At 46.9% G+C, this 24,581-nt stretch overlaps 1 protein-coding gene across 1 annotated transcript in view; it reads left to right on the forward strand.

Moving 5' to 3' along the window:
• The window catches only part of R3HCC1 (R3H domain and coiled-coil containing 1), a 287,331-nt gene that overhangs the window by 13,761 nt on the left and 248,989 nt on the right, over positions 1-24,581 (forward strand). Inside the window, exon 2 of the mRNA XM_069212662.1 lies at positions 19,505-19,527. Within this exon, the coding sequence (XP_069068763.1) occupies positions 19,505-19,527 (23 nt within the window). The remainder of the gene's footprint in view (positions 1-19,504; positions 19,528-24,581) is intronic.

Below are 24,581 nucleotides of genomic sequence, written 5' to 3' on the forward strand. Positions count from 1 at the left end.
AGTATCATCATCAAGGAGACCAATAAGGGCACAACATTGTGGTTATGAATATAGATTATTACCATGATGAAATTAACAGGCAACCGTCAGATGGTACAGCATATCAAAACCTTGTACGCAATCCCATGCCGGAGTGCATTAAAATCATGAAACATAGGGGGTCATTCTGACCCTGGCGGTAATTACCGCCATGGCGGAGGTCGGCGGTAGCACCGCCAACAGGCTGGCGGTGCACCGCTGGGCATTCTGACCGAGGCGGTTCAGCCGCGGCCAGAAACGGAAAGTCGGCGGTGTACCGCCGACTTCCCGCTGCCCTTGAGAATCCTCCATGGCGGCGGAGCGCGCTCCGCCGCCATGGGGATTCTGACACCCCCTACCGCCATCCTGTTCCTGGCGGGTCTCCCGCCAGGAACAGGATGGCGGTAGGGGGTGCCGCGGGGCCCCTGGGGGCCCCTGCAGTGCCCATGCCATGCCAATGCCGTAAGAGGGCCCCACGAAGAATTTCAGTGTCTGCTTTGCAGACACTGAAATTCGCGACGGGTGCAACTGCACCCGTCGCACCTTCCCACTCCGCCGGCTCCATTCTGAGCCGGCGTCCTCGTGGGAAGGGTGTTTCCCGCTGGGCTGGCGGGCGGACTTTCGGCGGTCGCCCGCCAGCCCAGTGGGAAACCAAGAATGACCGCCGCGGTCTTTTGACCGCGGTACGGTCTTCTGGCGGTTCCCGCTTGGCGGGCGGCTACCGCCGCCCGCCAAGCTTAGAATCACCCCCATAAACTTGACCACTAGAGGGAACTCTGCCTGATCTCAGAACCTGAATACCGATATTTGCACAATCCGATATCTAGAACAATATGTATTTACATCCTTCCAAAATTCACAAACTAGGAAAGAAGGGGGGTTTCCTGCAGTCAGGCCGATTATCCTGGGCATTGGATCACCTATGGAGGGAATCTCTGAGTGCATACATGTGTACCTCCAACCCTTTGTAGGTAACATGCCATTGTACATCAGGAACACAAAGGACTTACTTAGCATAATACTGGATTTTGAGTGGACCGAGGGGAACCTACTTGTCACACTTGAGGTATTTCCACTTTATACGTGTATCCCTAAAGACAAGGGGCTGTTGGTGGCTAGACAGATTCTAGAAACACAGGATGCTACGCTAAATGATGTGGTTTCGCTAAACGCAAAGAGTGGCCATATTTTCACCGTCTACACCTCTACATGGGTTGGTTCACAAAGAAACAAGTCTGGCCTGATTGCCCCAATGGAACATATTATTTTGTGGGGACATATAAATTGATGATGCCATAACGTTCTGGTCAGGCAATAGTGATGAAATGACTTTGTTAGTGCAGCACCTAAACAGCTCCTCTTAGAATATCATTTTTACAAATCAATATAGCAGGTGCAAAACTGACTTGGATGTTACATTATGCATAGAGGGATGGTTTATTCATTCCGAATTGTTCTGTAAAACCATAGCATGTAATTCAGTCCTACACGCCACTAGAGCACACCCTTTTTCACAGATTCAGGCAATACCGTATGGTGAAATGATCAGAAGTAGATGCAACTGTAGTGATGATGCAAACTTCATTTTGGAACTCCAGAAGATGGAAACAAGATTTAGGACAAGAGGTTATCCTGAAAAAACTCTGGCTACTGCTGGATACAGGATTTTGAAAATCAATTGCAATACTCGACTTGCTCATACTAACAGGAATAGGCACAGAAGACGTAACAGTCTTACTTTCTTGACACCATACAGAGTCTTAGCCCTGATGTGTACAGGATTCTAGGCAGACATTGGCATTTATTACAAATGGATGGGACCTTAAAAGGTTCCATTCCTGGCAAACCCAGCATGGTGTATGGCAGGGGTAAAAGGCTTAGAGACACACTCAGTTGTAGCTTTCAAAAACCTGTTGATCACACATGGCTGCGAACACTGCCAAAGGGCTTCTATGTGAGTGATTTCTGCATGGTTTGCCGCTTTGCTCAGGATAGGACTACCACATTCCAATACAACACTAACAGATAATTCCAAATCAATAGATTTATCAATTATAATACCAGGTTTGTGGTGTAATGCACCATTTGCTATTGCAATTGCTAATACATTGGTAGCACTGCCAGACCCTTAAAGGAACGAATTCAAGAGCACTTGCGAGACATTAGGAATACAATGTTACCTATCTCCTTGCAGTACACTACAACACTGAACACTCTCAGCGTGACATGATAAATATCAGATTCCATGAGAATGATACTGTTGAACCTCCACCATGTGGCGGGAATAGAATAATTGTAGTAAGAAAACTTGAAAGTATACGGATCATTCGCTTGAGAGCTGTTGATATGGGTCTCAATACGGTAAAGGAATTGCATGTATTACTGTTAGACTGATACCACATTTGTTTCATTTACAATACTCTTCTTTGAACTGTATCTTTTGATGAACCTTCTCATCTTGTGATCCGCACTCACCAGCATACTGATGTTGTAATTCACAGTTTAAGAAAGATATATATGTCTGTTGATTTTATTACTTGTGCTTTTTTGGGGATTTTTTGAAGTCCACTTTAATCATTTTTACTACGAGATCTATAGTATGTCCATATATTGAAGGGGTATATACACTCAGTATCTTTCAAGTTACCTACCTTGGCCCCAGAAATATATGTTATACTTACGTTGCATGTTTTGTCAGTGGAATGACATTATGAGCAGATTCATTAAGTTCCTATTTTTGTCATTCACAACTTTTGTACTCAGAGCTGCAAAGTGGCCCATGCGTGATGTGCTGCTCCAGTCCACAGTTTTTCTTTGAATTCTGTAACTTGTAGTCTTGTTTATTCCATTATAAAAGAAGGCTACTAGTCTCAGAATTCAAAGGAAAAATCCTGGACTGGAGCAGCACATGACGCATGGACCCGGGAAACGTGGCAGCTATGCGTACTTTGCCCATGAGTGTCTGTCATCCCCTTTTTCAACTTGCTGTTTGTATACTATTCCAAACATTGGGTCTTTAGGATTTTAACTGACGTGTAATGCTCAGTTGACATCTCATTGTTATCAACTTTTATATACATATCATGTTGTATATTGTAACTACTTTTCATTCATAACATGTTTATTATTATTTTTGTGTGCCGCAATGTCCTTGATATTTCTGGATACTGGCACTCCTTTTCCACACTTTCTATTTCTTTCTTGATGCACGGTGCTCTGGATACATCTTGTCATGTATTTTTCAAACTCTCTTATCTCTTACCGTGACCAACACTATTTACTTCAATTACACATCCTTAAGACTCCTCTCGGGGAGACTCTCCTTTTTAACCCCTTCGGTGCCTTGGACGTAACGGTTACATTCTCGGCCACGGCGCTCGGGTGCCGAGGACGTAACCATTACTTCCTGCACACGGCCAACGGGGGTGGGGGATCGCTTCCCCAACCACCCCCGATCCTCCCCAACGATCGCGTGCTGACTTCATCAGAGGTCACCTCCACCGCGCTGGAAGCATTTTATTTTACGCCATTCCTGCCCACCTTGGGGGCAGATCAGCCTATTTTTATTAGGCCAATCTTCCCTCAAGGGGGGCAGAAACCACTAGACACCAGGGATTTTTTATTTGCGGCAATTTCATGCAAGGGGAGCGTCCCCTTAGGCAAGGGTCGCTCCCCTGGGGGGCAATTTTATTTTAGCCCATTTCTGTCCCCCCGGGGGCAGATCGGCCTACTTTTATTAGGTCAATCTGCCCCCAAGGGAGACAGAAATCACTAGACACCAGGGATTTTTTTTCTGTACTATTTTACATAGCGAGAGTGGCCACCTTGGGCAAGGGCCGTTCCCCTTATTATTTTAGGCCATTTCTGCCCCCCTGGGAGGCAGATCGGCCTATTTCTATTAGGCCCATCTGCCCCCAAGGGGTGCAGAAACCACTTAGGCACCAGGGATTGGTGTGTGTGTGTTTTGTTTGGGGGGCAGCCCCTTGGGCAAGGGTTGCTCCCCATGGGGGCACATTACTGTTGGCCATTTCTGTCCCCCTTGGTGGCAGATCGGCCTATTTTTGTAAGGCCCATCTGACCCCAGGTGGGGCAGAAAGCCCGTTAGACACCAGGGAATAATTAAAAAAAAAAAATCTTATTAAAGAGGACAGGTGTATGGCCATACCCCCACCCCAAAAAATGGGGACAAAGTTGTTCTGCCCACCGGTAGGCGGATGGGGCAATTACCCCTGACCCACTCCCCGGGCGGCACAGAAAGCCTACTAGATGCCAAGGAATTAAAAAAAATAAAAATAAAATAGTGGAGAGGTAACTACCAACCAGTATGGGCATGGTTATGGCCCCACCCCAACTGAAGTGGGTAAGAGTCTTTCAGCTCTCTCCCACGCACACTAAAAGATCTTATCCACACGGCAAGCAAGAGGACAGTTGATTATTTTGGGTTTTGGTTTTACATTTGGGCCATAAGAGCTTGGCTTACTCTCAAAATCGTCCCACGTGGAATGGTGAGGGCTGCACTTTTTGGACTTTGGGATGCTGCCAACTAGAAAAAATCTACGAAACCTAGACACATCTGAAAACTAAACATCTGGGTAAGTCCAGGGTGGTGTGCTTCACATGCACCCGTATCATTTTCTTACCCACAATGCCCTGCAAACCTCCAACTTTGCTTGAAATCACACATTTTCCCCACATTTTTGTGATGGAACCTTCCGGAATCTACATAAATCCACAAAATTCCTACCACCCAGCATTGTCGCATCTACACAGATTAAAATTGTGTCCCACTTGTCAGCTTAAAAACTTTTTTTTAAATGGCCTTTTGGACATGCTTTCATTTCCCCTCAATTTCGACAGGTTTTTGGCTCTTCCCTGTCACAGGCACTTGGACCACCTACACAAGTGAGGTATGATTTTTATCAGGAGACTAAGGGGAATGTTGGGCGGTAGGAAATTTGTGCCAGTGCGGTGATCCCACACAGAAATGTGGGGAAAATGTGATTTGTTTTTTAGCTAAATTTGAGGTTTGTTGATGATTCTGGGTAAGAAAACACTGGGTGCACTAAGCCTACCTACACAAGAGAGGTACCCTTTTTATCGGGAGATGTGGGAAATGCTGGGCAGAAAGAGGTTTGTGGCTCCCCTTAATTTCAAGAATTTTGCAGCACTGAAATTTGAGGAAAAGGTGTGTTTTTTCCAAATTTTGAGGTTTGCAAAGGATTCTGGGTAACAGAACCTGGTGAGAGCGCTACAAGTTACCCCATCATGGGATCCCCTAGATGTCTAGTTTTCAGAAATGTCCAGGTTTGCTAGGTGCTAGATGATCTAGAGGTCAAAATCCACAGCTAGGCATTGTGCAAAAACACAGGTCAGTTTTCAATGTAAAAATTTGATGTGTCCATGTTCCGTTTTGGGGCGTTTCCTTTCGCAGGCACTAGTCCTACCAACAAGTGAGGTACCATTTTTATCGAGAGACTTGGGGGAATGCTGAGAAGAAGGAAATGTGTGGTTCCTCTGAGATTCCAGAACTTTCTATTACCAAAATGTGGGGAAAAATATTTTTTTTGCCACATTTTGAGGTTTGCAAAGGATTCTGGGTGCCAGAACCTGGTGAGAGCCCCACATGTCACCCCATTCTGAATTTCCCTAGGTGTCTACTTTTAAAAAATGTATAGGTTTGCTAGGTTTCCATAGGTGTCGGCTGAGCAAGAGACCAAAATCCACAGCTAGGCACTTTGCAAAAAACAGGTCAGTTTTCTTTGGGAAAATGTGATGTGTCCACGTTGTGTTTTGGGGCATTTCCTGTTGCGGGCACTAGGCCTACCCACACAAATGAGATACCTTTTTTATTGGGAGACTTGGGGGAATTCTGGGTGGAAGGAAGTTTGTGGATCCTCTCAGATTCCAGAACTTAGCAGCACCAAAATGTGAGGGAAAAGTGTTTTTTTTGTGCCAAATGTTGAGGTTTGAGAGCCCCACAAGTTACCCCATCCTGGGTTCCTATAGGTGTCTAGTTTTAAAAAATGCACAGGTTTCCCTAGGTACCGGCTGAGCTAGAGGCCAAAATTCACACCTAGACTCTTTCCAAAAAACACATCAGATTTCAATGAAAAAATATGATGTGTCCATGTTGCGTTTCCTGTTGTGGGCACTAGGCCTACCCACACAAGTGAGGGACCATTTGCATAGGGAGACTTGGGGGAACACAGGATAGAAGTACAAGTGTTATTGCCCCTTGTCTTTCTCTACATTTTTTCCTTTGAAATGTAAGACAATGTTTAAAAAAAAGAAGTCCATTTGAGAAATGCCCTGTAATTCAGTATGGGTACCCCAGCATTCGGAGATGTGAAAATAACACCTTATCTTGTGCCCAATTTGGAAATACAAAGGTTTCCTTGATACCTATTTTTCACTCTTTATATTTCATCAAATGAATTGCTGTATATCCAATATACAATGAAAACCCATTGCAAGGTGCAGCTCATTTATTGGCTTTGGGTACCAAGGGTTCTTGATGAACCTACAAGTTCTATATATCCCAGCAACCAGAAAAGTCCAGCAGAGGTAACGGTACATAGCTTTAAAAAATCTGCCACAGCTGGAAAAAGTTTTAGAAGAAAACGTGGACAAAAATGACTCTTTTTTTAGCCTTTTTTTTAGCTGTTGCTTTCTATAAGAAAACCTTGAAGAATCTACACAAAGATCCCTTGGTGAATTCAGAATTTTGTCTACTTATAGAAATGTTTAGCTGTCCATGATCCAGCATTGGTTTCACACCCATTGCTGGCACTAACTGGAAGGAGGCTGAAAGCACAAAAAATAGTAAAACTGGGGCATGTCCCAATAAAATACCAAAATTGTGTTACAAAATGTGTTTTTCTGATTAAAGAGTGCCTGTTCCTGAAAGCTGGGGAGATGGTGATTTTAGCAACTCAAACCATTTGTTGATGCCATTTTCAGGGTAAAAAACAAGTTTTCTTCTGCAGCACTTTTTTCCCATTTATGTTTTAAACAACATTTTAGCTGTATTTTGGCTAATTTCTTGGTCTCCTCCAGGGGAACCCACAAGCTCTGGATACCTCTAGAATCCCTAGGGTGGACGCAAATTTGGCGTGCATAACTCATGTGGACAAAAAGTTATGAGGGCCTAAGCGCGAAATACCCCAAATAGCCTAGAAAAGGCTCGGCACTTGAGAGGGAAAAGGCCTGGCAGCTGCTGAAGCAGGTGTCTTACCTAAGAAATAATTAAAGAGTGTTTATTTAGTTTGAATAACGAATCTTGTATCAAATGAAAAAACATAGAAAAATAATGCACATGTTTGAAAATGTGTCCTCGAAGAATGGCCACCAGTATTCACGATATGTACTATTAATGATTAATATCTATGAAATACTGAAAATGTATTAGATTAATGTAGTAATTTGTCATACCAGGGGTTGTGAAGTATGTCTTAACTTTATTGGTTGTAGGCCTTAACTTAGTGAATGCTCCATCGGGGCTTGAGGTATTTGCATTTGCTGTCTAGGTACCATGGGAACCTGCTGCTGCATTGGCTGTAATTGTGACATTTGTGCACGGGGCATTTGTACCTGTTGCATGGGCTGAAAATTCTGCGCTCCTACTGAACCAGTTGCAGGTCTGTCAAGAGAAAACACTACAGAGAAAGAAAAGGGTTTGAGTTCAATCTTGAAGAGAATACTGACAGAAGGTTCACTGAAAGGAGATAAGTGACCGAAATCGCAAGTGGAGAAAAGGAAGGAGGTGGTTGTTGAACCAACCGTAGAGGAAGAAGTAGATACTACAAGAAAAGAGGAACTAAGTGAAGGAGAGCTGAATGTTGAAAAGAAAGAGAATAGCAAGTTGAAGATACGCAGGTCCGGAATGGGCGTATGCAACTACAAACGAATGGCAACAAGAGTTTATGGCTCTCATTACAACATTGGCGGTAAATCCCGCTTACCGCCGTGCAGAAGACCGCCAACACACCGCTGTGGTGGCGGAATTCCGCTACAGCTATTACGACCCACAGCTCAGAGTCTGCCAAAATCCAGACACCCACTCAACTCCGCCACACAAAAGGTCAGTGATAAACTGGCTATAACAAAACCGACACCGTCACGCCAACAGGAATACGCCCACACTATTACGACCCACGAATCCACGCGGCGATCTTTCATCCACGGTAAACCATTGGCGGTACACACCGCCAAGCTCAAAATACTCACACATATACAAAACACAACCACATTGGACAATTCGAAATACACACACCTGATACACATACACACACCACTCCCACACACCCAATCCAATATAAAACACCCACCCACATCACCCACAAACCCCTAATACCAAAAATTCCGAAAGAAGGCCAGAGAGAGACACCACCAGACACAACACTAGCATCCACAGGCACACAACACCATCACTCACACAACATTCATGCACCTCAGACAACACACACAAACACATCCCCTCACACATCACAACTGACACCACCTCACATATCACCCACACCACATCATGGCACCTCAAAGACACCCCAGGTTCTCTGAGGAGGAGCTCAGGGTCATGGTGGAGGAAATCGTACAGGTAGAGCCACATCTATTAGGCTCACAGGTGCAGCACACCTCCATTGCCAGGAAGATGGAGCTATGGCGCAGAATCGTCGACAGGGTCAACACAATGGGACAGCATCCAAGAACACGGGATGACATCAGGAAGAGGTGGAATGACCTACGGGGGAAGGTGCGTTCCGTGGTCTCAAGATACCAGATTGCAGTACAGAGGACTGGCGGCAGACCCCCACCTCCTCCACCACAACTAACAACATGGGAGGAGCAAGTCTTGGCTATACTGGATCCTGAGGGCCTCGCAGGAGTAGCAGGAGGAATGTACTCTGGCAAGGCAAATCTTAACTATTACATCCCCCACCCTACCTGCATGATATCACATACCCCACCCTCACCCTCACCCCCATCATTCCAACACCTCACAAATGTCCCACTATCACAACCCACCCATCCCAACACCAAGCCCTGCATGCAACACCAAAGCATGGACACCCATCACCAAAGCATGTCCACTACAGATACCCAAACAGACCCCAAACCAACTATCCCACGAGGCCCTCTCCAACATCATGGGAGCGTACCATCATTGCCAGGAGACGATGGCAACGGTACTGGCCAAGTTTCAGGAGACCTAGCGGCTGCAGGAGGAACAGTATCTGGGGATCAGGGAGGAACTCAAGTCCATCAACACCACCCTGGTCACCATTGTAGGGGTGCTGAAGGACCTTGTGAACACCAGGAGGGACACTGTGGCACAACAAGGGGCCCGCCCCTAACACTAGCCTAGATGCTGAACAGCCCACCACCTCCGCCGGCGCTAGTGGAAAGGAGGCACCGCCACAGGACCACAACACCAGTACCCCACCCCCTGCAGATGGAGAACCACCCTGCAAACGGTCCCTGAGATCCAGGACAAAGACAGAGAACAATTTCAAGACCCCCGCCAGGAAATGAGACCCCCCTGAATGTCATCCTTCTGTCCCACTTCATCACCCTGTCCATCCATCAACTGCCCTAGCTCCACTTCCTATGCCCCTTTGGACAATGCACCTGTGAAACAAATAGACTGGACTCTGCCATGGACAATCCTCCACCATCACCCCTGCCCATTCTACAAACCCCTCCACTAATTTGCACTGAAATAAACACCCTTGAATCACAAAACAATCTGGAGTCAGTCTGTGCTTTCACAAATGTGTATTTGCAATAACTAAGGAAAATAGCAATGTCTTTTGTATTGTGAACATACCGATGTAACACAGCTCTAGTCCATGAGGTAATATAGCAGAGGTCACACAGTGGGACCCACATCTGTGAAATGGAAAGGCAAAGTGACAAGTCAGGGTCCATACACTGGGTGAAAGTGACAGACATATGATAGGTCTAACAATTGTATGAGATGTGTGAGGCAGTGACATCTTCTTACCTGTGTCTCACTGGAAGTATTGCTGGATAACGTTGTTTCTGTTGTCAATATCCTCTTCTTCTGCCTCCTCTTCTTCACTGTCCACAGGCTCCACAGCTGTCACAAGATCTCCTTCTGGACCATCCTCTTGCAGAAAAGGCACCTGTCGTTGCAAAGCCAGGTTGTGCAGCATACAGCAGGCCACAATGATCTGGCACACCTTCTTTGGTGAGTAGTAGAGAGAACCACCTGTCATATGGAGGCACCTGAACCTGGCCTTCAGGAGGCCAAAGGTCCTTTCAATCACTCTCCTAGTTCGCCCATGTGCCTCATTGTAGCGTTCCTCTGCCCTTGTCCTGGGATTTCTCACTGGGGTCAGTAGCCATGACGGGTTGGGGTACCCAGAGTCACCTGCAAATGTCGAGGGACAACTGTTAGACACACACTAACCCTTAGGGGCAACCCCAGACCAGACAACTATTCACAGGGTATAGGGTCCTTGTCCTCACCTATTAGCCACACACGGTGCCTCTGGAGTTGCCCCATCACATAAGGGATCCTGCTATTCCTCAGAATGTAAGCGTCATGCACTGAGCCAGAAATTCACATGGGAGATGTACTGGTCGGCCAAACACACCATCTGCACATTCATTGAATGGTAGCTCTTCCGGTTTCTGTACACCTGTTCACTCCTGCGGGGGGGTACCAAGGCCACATGTGTCCCATCAATGGCACCTATGATGTTGGGGATATGTCCCGGGGCATAGAAGTCACCTTTCACTGTAGGCAAACCCTCCACCTGGGGGAAAACAATGTAGCTGCGCATGTGTTTCAGCAGGGCAGACAACACTCTGGACAACACGTTAGAGAACATTGGCTGGGAAATCCCTGATGCAATGGCCACTGTAGTTTGAAAAGACCCACTTGCCAGGAAATGGAGTTCTGACAGGACCTGCACTAGAGGGGGGATCCCTGTGGGATGGCGGATTGCTGACATCAGGTCTGGCTCCAACTGGGCACACTGTTCATGGATTGTTCGCACGATCAAGTCTGTAGGTGACTATTACGTGTCTCTCTTCCATTGTCGACAGGTCCACCAGCAGTCTGTACACCGGAGGATGCTGCCATCTCCTCACCTGCCCCAATGGACCTGCCCTATGGACGAGAACAGCGAGCAGAGAGTCAGCCAACACTGAGGTATTAAAAAATTATTTATTGCACACATTTGTCAATCCGCAATGTGCTGGTCACTGTGTGTATGCAAGGCCTAGATAAGTGTGACGCATTTAAAATTAATGCCATGTGGCCCCCTGAAATGGCGGCTGCCTGACCTGTAAGGTGGGACAAGGGGATATGAGGTAACTGTGCTGGCGTTGTACACCGTCGCGGTAGGCGTTCGAAGACCGCGACGCAATCCTACATTGGTTAACATTGGACCCTATGGGTCCCAGGAGCCAATGACGATGTACGCCGGCGGTGACAGTACGCACCGCTGCGGACGTGACCGCCATTTTCTGTCTGTTCACTCACTTGATACCTGACCTTCGACAGGAGAGGACCTACACTGCAAGTGCTGCTGTGACCTCAGTCTGTAAGTGACAATGGCTCATGTGTCTGGGGAAAGGGTCCCTGTCTTCACTTTGGAGGAGTTGGAGAAGTTAGTGGATGGGGGTCCTCCCCCAGTACACGCTACTCTACGGCCCTCCAGACAAACAGGTGAGTACACTGTGAGCATGCTGTATGGGCAATGCCTGTTTGGAGTGGTGTGGATGGAAGATAGATGGGGGGGACTGAGGCCTGCATGAGCGGACGGTGAGTGTATGTGGGTCAGGGCAAGGGTGGGAACGTGGGTCAATGACTGTGACGGTCCGGAAGGATAAAGATTTTCCTTTTCCCCTGTACTATTCCTCTAGGTAAGCGCCCACAAGAAGAAGAATATTTGGCGTGGCATCGCCAAGGACGTCCGGACCCTGGGGGTCCACCACAGACGGAGCACCGACTGCCGTAAAAGATAGGAGGACATTCGCCGCTGGAGCAAGAAGATGGCGGAGGCCCAGCTGGGGATGGCCTCCCAACGTGGGAGGGGTGCCCGTCGCACAATGACCTCCCTGATGTTCCGGATCCTGGCAGTGGCGTATCCGGAGTTGGATCGGTGCTTGAGGGCATCACATCAGCCAAAAAGGGGGTGAGTACAGTCACATCCATCTGACCCAGAGGTGTCTGGGTGGGGGAGGTGGGCAGTGGGTTCCCCTAGGCCAGGGCGAGTTTTGTAGGCAAGGTCCCTTTGTGAGGCAGGCTATGTGGCACCCCAACCCCACCTGTGTACAGTGCCATCTACACCTAGTCAGGCTCCTGTGACTTCCATGTGTGCAACAATCGGCCATAGGCCTTGTACCCCATGTCCCTGTGATTAATTAGGGAACTCTAAGTGCATGGCATAGTGCAGAGGGCAGCTGTGTCTGTAGTGTCCGCCAACGGTAGTGGTATTGTATGCACTGAACATGTCCTTCTCCTGTCTCCCCCCCTTTTTTGTGGTCTTCCTGTTCTTGTGTGCAATAGCATCATCAGGCGGAGGAGCATTGGCACCGGAGCAGGAGGGAGCTGCATCTCACTTGGCCCTGGAGGGAGAGACAACGGAGTCTGAAGCCACCAGTGGGACGGAGGGCAAGGGGAGCTCCACGACGGGGACAGGAGCAGAGACCAGCGACAGCGACTCCTCCTCTGATGGGAGCTCCCTTGCAGTGGCGGGCCCCTCTGTGCCCCCGCATCAACAGGTACAGCCGCCACCCCCCTACCAGCACTGCCCTCCCAGCAGCCCCCCAGCGTGTGTCCCGTGGCCTCTCACCCAGGAGGGTGGGCATCTCCTTCGCCCCAGGCACCTCAGGCCCTGCCCCAGCCAGCCCTGCTGCCCTCAGTGACGAGGCTATTGACCTCCTGAGATCCCTCACTGTTGGGCAAGCTACCATTGTGAATGCCATCCAGGGTGTCGAGAGGCATTTGCAGCAAACAAATGCATACCTGGAGGGCATTCATTCCTGCCAAGCAGCCCAACAGAGAGCATTTCAGGCTCTGGCCTCAGCACTGATGGCAGCCATTGTCCCTGTGTCCAGCCTCCCCCCTCCAACTTCCTCCACCCAGACCTAATCCCCTGTACCTCAGCCTATCCCAAGCACACCATCAGACCAGCATGCACACACTTCAACACACAAGGGCGGCTCTAGCAAACATAAGCACCACACATCCCACAGGCACTCACACAAGCCTCATACCCATGCACACATACCAACATCCACTGCCTCCACTGTCTCCCCCTCCTCCACGTCATCCTCCTCCCTCCCTGTCTAGTCTCCACTCACACCTGCATGCACTACATCTTCAGCCACTACCTCCATCACAGCACGCCCATCACCACACACCGCTCACGTGCACTCACCAGCCCCACTACCATTCACACATCCCCTGTGTCCTCTACCAGTGTGTCAGTGAGCCCTCCTCCCAAAGTACACAAACGCAGGCACACACCCACCCAACAGCCATCCACCTCACAACAGCCTCCAGCCCATGCACCTTCACCCAAATCCAGCAGACGTACACCTCCTACAACCACTACCTCTTCCTCCACTCCCAAGCCCCCTCCATCTACCCGTCTCAGTGCATCTAAAAAACTTTTCCTGGCTAATATTGACCTCTTCCCTACACCTCCCCCCCTTTCTTCCCCTAGGGCCAAGCTTTCCAGGTCCCAACCCAGCACCTCAGCCACTACATCACCAGGCACAGTGGTGCAGGCAACTGCGGGCTATTGGAGTGCGCCAACTAACAGGGCTGCCAGTGTGCCAGGGAGCGAGGGAAAGGACATTCCGCCACCTGCCTAAGTCAAAAGGTTGCCCACATCCCGGAGGGAGAAGCAGAAAACAGCTGCCACCAAGGGCTCAGGGAAAACGGAAGGGGATGGTGGCAAGATAGCTACGCCACCATCCAAGGTGGGAAAGGCCCAGAAAATAAAGGGCAGGTCAGGAGAGGGCATGGTGACACAGACAATTGAACCAGTGTCACACCTTCAGTCCACGCCGACGCCAACCTGTACGGCAGAGAAGACCGCAACCTGCACCACCACCTGCACCGCCACCTGCACCGCTGTCACTGAGGCCGTCACCAGCACCGCAGTCACTGAGCCCGCCACCAGCACAGCAGTCACTGAGCCTGCCACCAGCACCGCCGCCACAGAGCCTGCTGCCAGCACCGCAGTCACTGAACCCGCCACCAGCACCGACGCCACAGAGCCCGCCGCCAGCACCGCAGTCACTGAGCCCGCCACCAGCACCGCCACCACAGAGCCTGCCGTCAGCACTGCAGTCACTGAGCCCGCCACCAGCATCCCCACCACAGAGCCCGCCGCCAGCACCGATGCCACAGAGCCCACTGCCAGCACCGATGCCACAGAGCCCGCCGGCAGCACCGCCGCAAATGACCCTGCCGCAAGCACTGCCAGTGGCCCGCAACATCCTGAGCCTGTGGCACCACCGCTGACGTGGCTGCCATCCCCAGTGGTCAGTCGTCCGAGGCTGGTGGTCAGCTCCTGGGCAGCTTCCATGATGCACGACTTTCTGTGGAGAAAGGCGTCCAGTACCTCTGTCCTTAACAGGATGAAGCACTTTGGGCACAAAGCCCCCTCCAGAACCAGTGGAGAAAGGCATCCACTACCTCAGTCCTTGACAGGATCAAGCACTCTGGGCACAAAGCCCCCTCCAGAACCAGTGGAGAAAGGCATCCACTACCTCAGTCCTTGGCAGGATGAAGCACTCTGGGCAGAAAGCCCCCTCCAGAACCAGTGGAGAAAGGCATCCACTACCTCTGTCCTTAGCAGAATGAAGCTCTCTGGGCACAAAGCCCCCTCCAGAACCAGTGGAGAAAGGCATCCACTACCTCTGTCCTTGGCAGGATGAAGCACTCTGGGCACAATGCCTCCTCCAGAACCAGTGTAGAAAGACATCCTCTACCTCAGACCTTGGCAGGATGAAGCACTCTGAGCACAAAGCCCCCTCCAGAACCAGTGGAGAAAGGCATCCACTACCTCAGTCCTTGGCAGGATGAAGCACTCTGGGCACAAAGCCCCCTCTAGAACCAGTGGAGTATCACATCCACTTCCTCTGTTCTTAGCAGGATGAAGAACTCTGGGCACAATGCCCCCTCCAGAACCAGTGGAGAAAGGCATCCACCTGAGAGACTGTGGCTTTGCACTCCCCAGGATAGGTCAGTGGGCAAACCACCCACTGTAAAGACTTGAGAGACTGTGGCTTTGCACTCCCCAGGACCAAGCAGTGGGCAAACCACCCAGTGGAGAGACCTGAGAGACTGTGGCTTTGCACTCCCCAGGATGCAGCAGTGGGCAAACCACCCACTGTAAAGACTTGAGAGACTGTGGCTTTGCACTCCCCTTGATAAAGCAGTGGGCAACCCACCCACTGGAGAGACTTGAGAGACTGTGGCTTTGCACTCCCCAGGATAAAGCAGTGGGCAAACCACACACTGGAGAGACTTGAGAGACTGTGGCTTTGCACTCCCTAGGATTCAGCTGTGGGCATGGAGCTCCCTTGTGGAGCTGTGGCGTTGTGCACTCATCGGCTGAAGTGCCCCCACTTCCCTTCCCCCTGAGGTGCCTGTTTCATTTCGATCTGATGCCCCTGCAGTGTTCTCCCCGTTTGGAGTCTGGTATCGAGTGTGGGCCTCGCCCATGCATTTTGGGCCCAATGGTCCACAGACAATAATTAGTGCACTATCCGCACTTGTGTAGTTGGTGTACATAATTGTATATACTGTTTTGACTAATGGATTTTTATTTATTACAATCGTTCAACTCATTTCCTTTTGTCCTTGTGTTCTTCCAGGGTGGTGGGGGGTGTAAATGTAATGCTGCAGCATGTATTTGTGTGTATGTTGTTGTGGGTGAGGGTGGGGGTGGGGGTGGGGGTGTTGTGTGTGTGTGTGTGTCACTCTCTTTTCCCTCCCCCCTCCCCTGCGTTCTAGGTGCAGTACTCACCGTGGTCGTTCCCGCCGTCTTTGGAGCTCCTGATAGAGGAGCAGGGATACCATCGCTGGGAGTATTTGGAGTTCTGGCTCCATGGCTTCCTGGTTCCTCGTGGGGTGTGGAGTGGTGAGTGTTTTCCCTTCCAAGTCCTGTTTCCGCCGTGTTTTTGTTCACGTTGGTTCCGTCCCGGAAAAGGTGGCAGATTGGCCTCTCATAATAGTGTGGCCGGTACATTGCCTTCCGCCTGTCTGTTGGCGGTGACCGCCGCACTGTTTGTTTGTACCGCCGTGGCGGTCGGAGTGTTAAAGTGGCTGTCTATGTTGGCGGTTTCCGCCATGGTCGTGATTCCATTTTTTTTTCGCCGGCCTGTTGGCGGTATTACCGCTGCTTTAACACCGACCACCAGGGTTGTATTGAGGGCCTATGTCTTTTTGTTTTGATAGGGAGTTTCCAAGTCAATATTTTGAGGTGACGTGAAGAAGATTGATGAACTGAACTATTGAAACAATCTGAGAGAATTCATTTTTTAGAAAGAGACTGTTAAAAGTAACCGGAAAATACATTGATAACCTGATTTGAGTTTTGAAACCTGATTTTGACAAGCTTTTAACTGATTTTGACAAGGAAGAAGGGTTCCTGGATTGAAACTGAGCCACTGAAAGAAGAGTTGTTTATTTTTGAGTTTTGATTTTGCTGCAAGTTTTTCTAAAGTTACGTCTGCTCTCTGATTCTTTACAGATCATGGCTTATTTAGATAAGCAATTTAGAGATGCTAGGCACTGTAAATATATGAGCATTGGGTTGGCAATCATGTGCTACTTTAGAAGCCATCCCAGAGACATTGGTTGATCATCCAACTACATTAGAAGTCATTTTCTCATCATCAGACGTCATCAAGCTCTTAAAGTCATCAGACTTGAGCCGGATGATTTGTGGATGACTTGAAAATGACTATCTGATTACTTTACTGAGTGGAATTGCTCCTGATGACATGATGATGATTTAGAAATGACTTCCTGGATACTTCACAAAAAGAGATTGTTCCTGATGATCAGAGGATGATTATCTGATTGCTACAGTAGCACCACCATTTTCAATAAAATTAAACTATTCTTAATGATAAGATCAACTGCAGATTACTTCTAGCGCATGTCCACTACTTAAGTTATTATTGTTGTTAGAAATGTTGAACCTTTTGGATGATTTCAAAATGAGTAACTTCGGACTGCATTTCCCTAAGTTTTGGTGTTACAAGCAAATAAGCATACAATGTGCTCCCGAGGACTGTGTGTAGATTAGATCAATGATCAGGATTTTTACTTTTTTTATTTTAAATCTTTTTATTAATAATGAGTAAAAACAAATACACAGTGTTAATTTGTTCAATACATAATATTAATAATGATGCATGTGGTGCATTATATGCAGAGCTCCAGGAATTACAAAGCAATGGAGTTGCACTGGAAGCATGCCAGAGCAGCTGCAGAGGGCCTCCAGTGAAGTGAATTCATGGTACAGACCAATCAGCATTCACAATGTCCTCAACACACTTATCAGAGCTTATGTGGTTAAAAAAGCTGGTTGCAGGGTGCTCTTGGGAATTTGTGCACTGTGAAGCGAACTTTGCTCTCCCAGGTGGACTATGCTTGCTGTAAGGTTGTTTCAAATGTACCAGGAATTGAGTTTTTGACCAGATGTGGCTAAAGGCAGAGCTACGGACATCTTTTTCAAAGTGCTATGCAATTGTTGTTAAAGGCCTTTTATTTCTATTTTAAAAATGTGCATATGTAGAAAAGCTACTAAGCCCTATGTGCTATGTAGATTCAAAACCTATCAGGCAAGGCGGCAATTATCTCACTGTGCGCTTTTCTTCTGCTTTTTTCACATGGATTTTTCTGTTGAGAATGAATTTAAATACATAACTACATGTCCCAGAATGCAATGTGTGTTAGTAAAGAAACCCTGTTGGAGGTGCTTCCCAGCAACCACCTAATTTGCTGCCCAAATCACACTTAATCTTTTACCACTGTCATTTATTTGCACTGGATGACCTTTGTTTTCGCTTTTTTTGCCTTATTTCGGCTACAAATACGAGAGCTGGTCGACAAGCATGCCTCACATGCGGTTCCGGTTCCGCCCGAAGTTACATCCTCTGCAAGTCCTTTGTCTGGTGCGAAAGCTGCAAGAGTTAGTTGTTGGGAGAGCCATTGTGGGCTTTTAACGTTTGGGTATGGTATTTTTTGTATTTTTCATTTTCTGCAAGCAGATGAACTTTGAGTGCGTGGTTGGGAAAATATTTTAAAAGATGAACACGCAAAGATCAGATGAGATCGAGTCTCATTTCTGCCAGGTGGACCAGTCCGGTAATAATTGCTTTCAGGTTAGGGTGATTTATTGCCATCTAAAGGAGACTTTTTTCAAGTACTCCACTTGATCGCAGAAAATGAAATGCAACACTTAATGGCGCAAACTGTATTTTTGTAAAACTTGTGTGTAGTTGAATGTTACTTACAGGTCTAATTTCTCGTGGAGTAATTGGTAGTAACTGGTGTATTAAGTAACTGCAACCTTTGAGGGGTAAAATCCCTTGTGCAATTTACTTTATCTTCATTTATATTCTTTTAAGTGAGTTAGGGCCAGATGTAGCAAAGGTTTTGAATGTCGCAAACAGCGAATTTCGCTGTTTGTGACGTGCAAAACCCACATCGCGATGCCCAGTTCCCGTTTTGTGAGTCAGTAACCTGGTTACCGACTTGCAAAACCGGACTGTGAGTCGCAAATATGAAGGGGGGATCCCCTTCCTATTTGCGAGTCGCAGCGCGATGCTGCATTGCTTTGTGACCGCGAACGCGGTCGCAGAGCAATCGCAGTTACCACCAGTGTCACACTGGTGGTAACCCATTAGCAAAAGGGAAGGGGTCCCCACGGGACCCCTTCCCCTTTGTGAATGTCCTGAAAAACATTTTTTCAGAGCAGACATTGGTCCTATGGACCACTGCCTGCTCTGAAAAAATGAAACTGAAACGTTTCATTTTTTCATTTTGTAATGCATCTCGTTTTCCTTTAAGGAAAACGGGCTGCATTACAAACAAAAAAAACTGCTTTATTTAAAAGCTGTCACAAACATGGTGGTCTGCTGTCTCCATCAGGCCACCATCCCTGTGAGTGCTGCGAGTCACAAGGGGGTCGCAAATTGCTACCCACCTCATTAATATTAATGAGGTGGGCCTTTGCGACCCCCTTGCGAGTCGCAGATGGTGTCAGGGACACCATCCTGCATCCTGAATTGCGACTCATAAATTGCAAGTCGCCCTGACTCGCAATTTATGAGTCGCAATTGTACACTTTACCTGCAGGAGAAGGATAAAGAGCAAACAAGCTCTGAGCAGACTGCCTTCCACACCAATGTGATCTTTTACACAACGCTACTGATTTTACAATGAGATGTATGCGAGTACCCTTTGCAACACAGCAAACTGTAGTGGATTTTTGGTCTCTACAAAAGGTAAGTGGTAGGTATGAAAATCTCACTGGGGTTAATGCAGGATTTTATGTTTACAAAAGTGGCCAAGGCTTGCTTCTGGTACCTGGACACAACCTGTAAGGCACATGGTCAAGATCTAGCTAGTCCATTCACTGCGTTTGCTTCCTAATTATCTGCAGCGCTACAAGTCCACTATTTGGGCAGAATGTGCTAAAAACAAAAATGGCTGTTAGTTAAATTGCAAATCTGGCCAGACCGTAAAACATATGTGTATTCTAGACTTTGTGCATGGTATTATGTCTATTCTAGTACACAATGTAACTAAAAATGCACACTTGTAAAGATTGTGGATTCATCTAAAATAGAGAAGTGTAAAATGTGTGTGCACGTTAGTGTGATGCAGGGCATCTCCTACAGTATGGATAGCATGATGGTGTCCACGAGGTTGCATGTTTACAAACATGTTTTTACACATTTGTTTACAGCCCTTTGTTACACAGATTGTGCATGCGTGTGAAGACTCCATGTTTTCGGTGTCTTGCAAGTGTTGTGTGTGTGTGTAGGTCCATCAGAGTGCAATCAGATTTGCCCCTCTCCATTCCACCTAAGTCCAGTCCACTCCACACAAGTCAAATCCAATCGAATCCATCATACTTCACTCCAGTCCACCCTGTGCCAGTCAGTCCAATCCACCTCACGGCAGTCAGTCCAATATACCCCTCTCCAAATCAAACCAGTCCACCCCACCCCAATCCACCGCTGCCCCAGTACTATCACTTCAATTCAATCCATTCAATGTAATTGGCCCATTCCAATCCACCTCACCCAATTTCAATCCAATCCACCCACTCCAATTCACCCCACTGTACTTCAATCCAGTCCACTCCACTACCTCAATCAAACCACAACACTCTCTACCTCTGAACCACTTAACTCTACTCCCCTCTATGCCACTTTACTCCCCTCTCACTCCACTCTGAAATTCCACACCTCTAACCTTAAACCATGCTGAACAGTAGTCACACTTGCGTTCAACATGGCGCAAACACATTGTGAAAGCTCAAAGCTCTTATATAGGTGATACCTATTTAGTTTGCCAAAACTTCTACCTTCTTGTCATTATCTTTCATGGTTTACACCTGTCTGATTCCTTCATTCATCTCCATCCTTCCCTACTTTTCTAGTTGAGAAAGTGTCTTCACGTTATAATACAGCATGATAAAATAGTCCAATGATGGTTCACGAGTTGTGAGAATGTTATTTTCTTCTTTGTTTTTACATTTTGGGCAGTATTTCTGTCACCCCCCAAAACTGTGTGTTATGGACAAAGTTCAGAGTTGCTCACTCACGATGGTGCCACTCTTTTGCAGCCTTCACAGGCAGGCCGAAGTAAAAAAAGCTGTTGGGAAAGCATAATGAGTGTGACAACAATAGAATGAAGGGATTATGACAGAAGAGGACAGGTATGAATGTCTTGGAGGAGGATGAGATTGGAGGGTTTTGGTACTGAATGAATGGTGTCATACCATAGCCTAAACAGGTGACGGCATGTATGTATATGATATTTCTAGCCAAAGGGTAGCGTAGCGCTATACATTGTCAAAGATTAGCATAAAGTCAATAATTAAGTAGGCTGTGGCATGTGAAGGTGGGAGTTTGGTGACACAGGAGAAGGGGTACAAGAAGGGATGGCTAACAGGAGGAGACAAGGAGGTTTTTAAAAGAGTAGTGTTTTTTGCTGCCAAGATAGGATCACAGGATGGTGAAGGGCTGGTGCCATGACAGGAGGGAAAAGAGATTGGCTACCAAGGGGGGACAGGCTGAGGTAGGAGTGGAGCGAGTGAATTGAACTGGGCAGAATTATTGGCAACAGAGAGCGCTAACTGACAACGCAATGGGTAAATGGAATTGGCAAATGGCCAGGGATTTAGTTGATGTAGGGATGAAAGGGGTAGATGACAGGATGGCCTACGGAATCAGTAAAATCATGACAACTTTTGGTGGGTCTCATTATTATTTGTAGAAATTATGTTGAGTTTCTGTCTTCAATCAAAATATTTTCCATTGCAAAATTCTAATATCTTGCCTGAAGAGACCAGGGTCTGTTGGACATAGGAGAGCACAGGTAATATGGTTGCTAGAAGAGATGTCCTGTGTCTTTTCAGAGTAAGTGCCACTCTGCTGGTCCTTGCTTTTAATGTTTTCAGTGCATGAATTTCAGAATTGGCAAGGCCTGTGCTGTTCTCAAGAAAAGCTTTAGTTTGGAACGGTAAAATCTGAAAGCAATAGAGAAAAATGAAAAGCAGTAGCCTACCGTTTAAATTATTAGTTGTCACATGTACTATTTGCTGCTCGCTGAATACTGGTTGCAAATTTCAGCCAGTATATTTGCGACCAGTAAATCATTTTTTGAACTGATCTATGCACAAATAAGTGGGTTTAAAAATGTAGATTCAGAGTGGGACGCAATCTGATCTGTTACTTCAGTATTCATGAGGTTGCAAATTGTGGCTTACTCCGATTAGAGACCATCACTGGGATGGTGGCCTACTGCAGTCAGGAGGCTACCATGTCTGTGACTGCCTTTTTTAAGCAAGCATTGGCAAAGACAATAGGTCTTGCCTTTGCAAGAGCTGTTGGTTTTGCCAATGTGTTTGAGCCATGTTCTAGGGTTTGCAAGTATGCACGTAGGTAGTTAATGTAGTGATTTGTTGCAGAGGCGTGTGGTGTCCACCCCCCCATCAATTGTTCTAAAGTCTACCTTAAATTGGCTATGCAACCACTATACGGTCTAGTGATGAAAAACTGTTTTTGTTTTCCAAAAGGTATTGCATCACCAGTGTATCAATCCTGCAACATCTTTGGTGTATACCCCTTGCTCTATACACCTCCATCACTCATACCTACACAAAGCAATGCATTGTCCTTTCGTAGCAAGCCCTATCCTCTTACCACACTCTTCTCTCCCTGGTTCTCTTCCAGCCTACTCCCTGCATCTTTTGCACATCTTTTACACCAACTACATACACTCCACAGCCAATTTTATTTCTCACTCATAATGAGTCAACTTTCACAACACAAAATTATTATCAGCGCCCATTGCAGGAAGAGTGTGAAACGGTATGATATCATTCACAGCCTCTCACTCACTACCCAATTTATTCACACACATTCCCAGTAGTTACAACACCCCTCACAGACTGAAGAGCAACCACTCACACCACACACTCAAAATGCTATAACTAACCATGCAGTGCTTCCCATGTCATGTGATGAACCACAGCCTTTTAACCTACTCAATCCACAGTTCAGTTAGTAGATGCTCACAATTTTACACAACACCCCTGTTCACCCACATTCACTTGAAACATTAATTGCTTAAAGTCACCCGCTTACATCATCCCTCACTCACCATCACTGAAACTATTAGGCTTCACTTGTGCACACCTCTAACTCAATATTTGTTCACCCTTGACACTGCTCACTGTCACCATTTAATTGGTTATACCTCCTTACATAGACTCATAATCTACCTGTTACAACAGCCAAACCATTTGTTTGCTATTCATCACTCAATACAGTTTAGAACTCACTGGCCATGCCATCGTTTCGCACAGAACCACTAGTAACACAACTCTGCTTCATGTAGCACAACTAGGCAAGATTGTGTTCCCACGCTACCATCGGCGCCCACCTCTTGCAAAATTAATTTCTTAAAAATTCATTTATCATTCTTCTACAACAACCCTCCATTTAACTCTACATACAACCACCTGTTCAAAGCATTCACCCCTGATGTAATTTAGCCATGTGCAGCAAAGCTCAGTCATCCATATGCTAACAGCACATTCCACTCACTTATAACACTACTTGTATAACTGTCTCAGAACACTAATTGCTCATCTCACCAAAACATCCTCACAAAGCACCATTCAATCACTTTGAATACTACGCAGCAACATCAGCAAAACTGATAATGCACTCACAGCACTGATTTACACCATTGACTCCCCATCATCTACTTACACAAGTTTGAGACACTAAACGCATACAAGATGCAAAAGCACCTTCCTCCGTCACCCTTTCACTGACCCCTCACAACACACATTATGTTGCACCTAACACCATTTATCCTTGCAGAACCCCACTGACACATGCTTCCGGCACCACTTCCTACACCAGTCACTCACTCCATTCACTTCAATAGCACTTTCAGCACCAATCAGTTAGACTATCACCCAAACACAGAGTAACAACCCCAACAACTATCTCATCTCCGCCACTAACCTTAACCACTCACCACACTATGATGTTCGTATCGCTTGACAAAACCACTTTCACTACACACTTCTCCAGTAGCCAGCCCCCTCTGTCACTTTACTGCTCACTAGCTACCCCCTCATCAGAAAAACCACTTGCCTTCAGCTACATGCATCATTCATTCTCGACTAATCACAAACACCAGTCTTCACACCATCAACACAAGCCACAGTCACATGCTTTTCTCACAGCAACAATAAGCTACATCCACTCAAGCAATGTCTAACTTGCTCACACCATTCACCCATCTCAGCTATCATTCACCAATGTAATCATTCACATGAGCCACCTCGGTCACATCTTACCCATAGCTCTGCGTAACCGCATTTGCCTCAGATACCATTACCAAGCTACTCACAACTTTTTTTTTCACATCACAACTTGCAGTCTCATGCATTCACAATTTCTCCCTCAACACCACTCCTGCAGTAATGGTGCTAACCCCTACACTTACAGTGACTGTTGAACATATTTAGTTAACAAAATTACTTGATTAGAGTGACAAAGATCAAAATAAAATAATAGAGGTGAGACGGGTATTAAAAGGAGTGAAATATTATTAGTGGTTCTCCAATTTGTGTAATAGCTTAACACACCTGTGCAATTAAGTTGATCACAAAACTCTCATATAGTAGTAATCGTGAAATTGCCCCGTAGTAACCTAAACATATCTTGAAGTCCTCACGGGTAAGGCTGGATACATTTACTGTGGTAATCTGAATTGAATTCCAAGCGAAGTTGCCTTTTCCTGTTTC

Source organism: Pleurodeles waltl, chromosome 11 (genome assembly GCF_031143425.1).
Source record: "Pleurodeles waltl isolate 20211129_DDA chromosome 11, aPleWal1.hap1.20221129, whole genome shotgun sequence".
NCBI classification, from domain to species: domain Eukaryota; kingdom Metazoa; phylum Chordata; class Amphibia; order Caudata; family Salamandridae; genus Pleurodeles; species Pleurodeles waltl.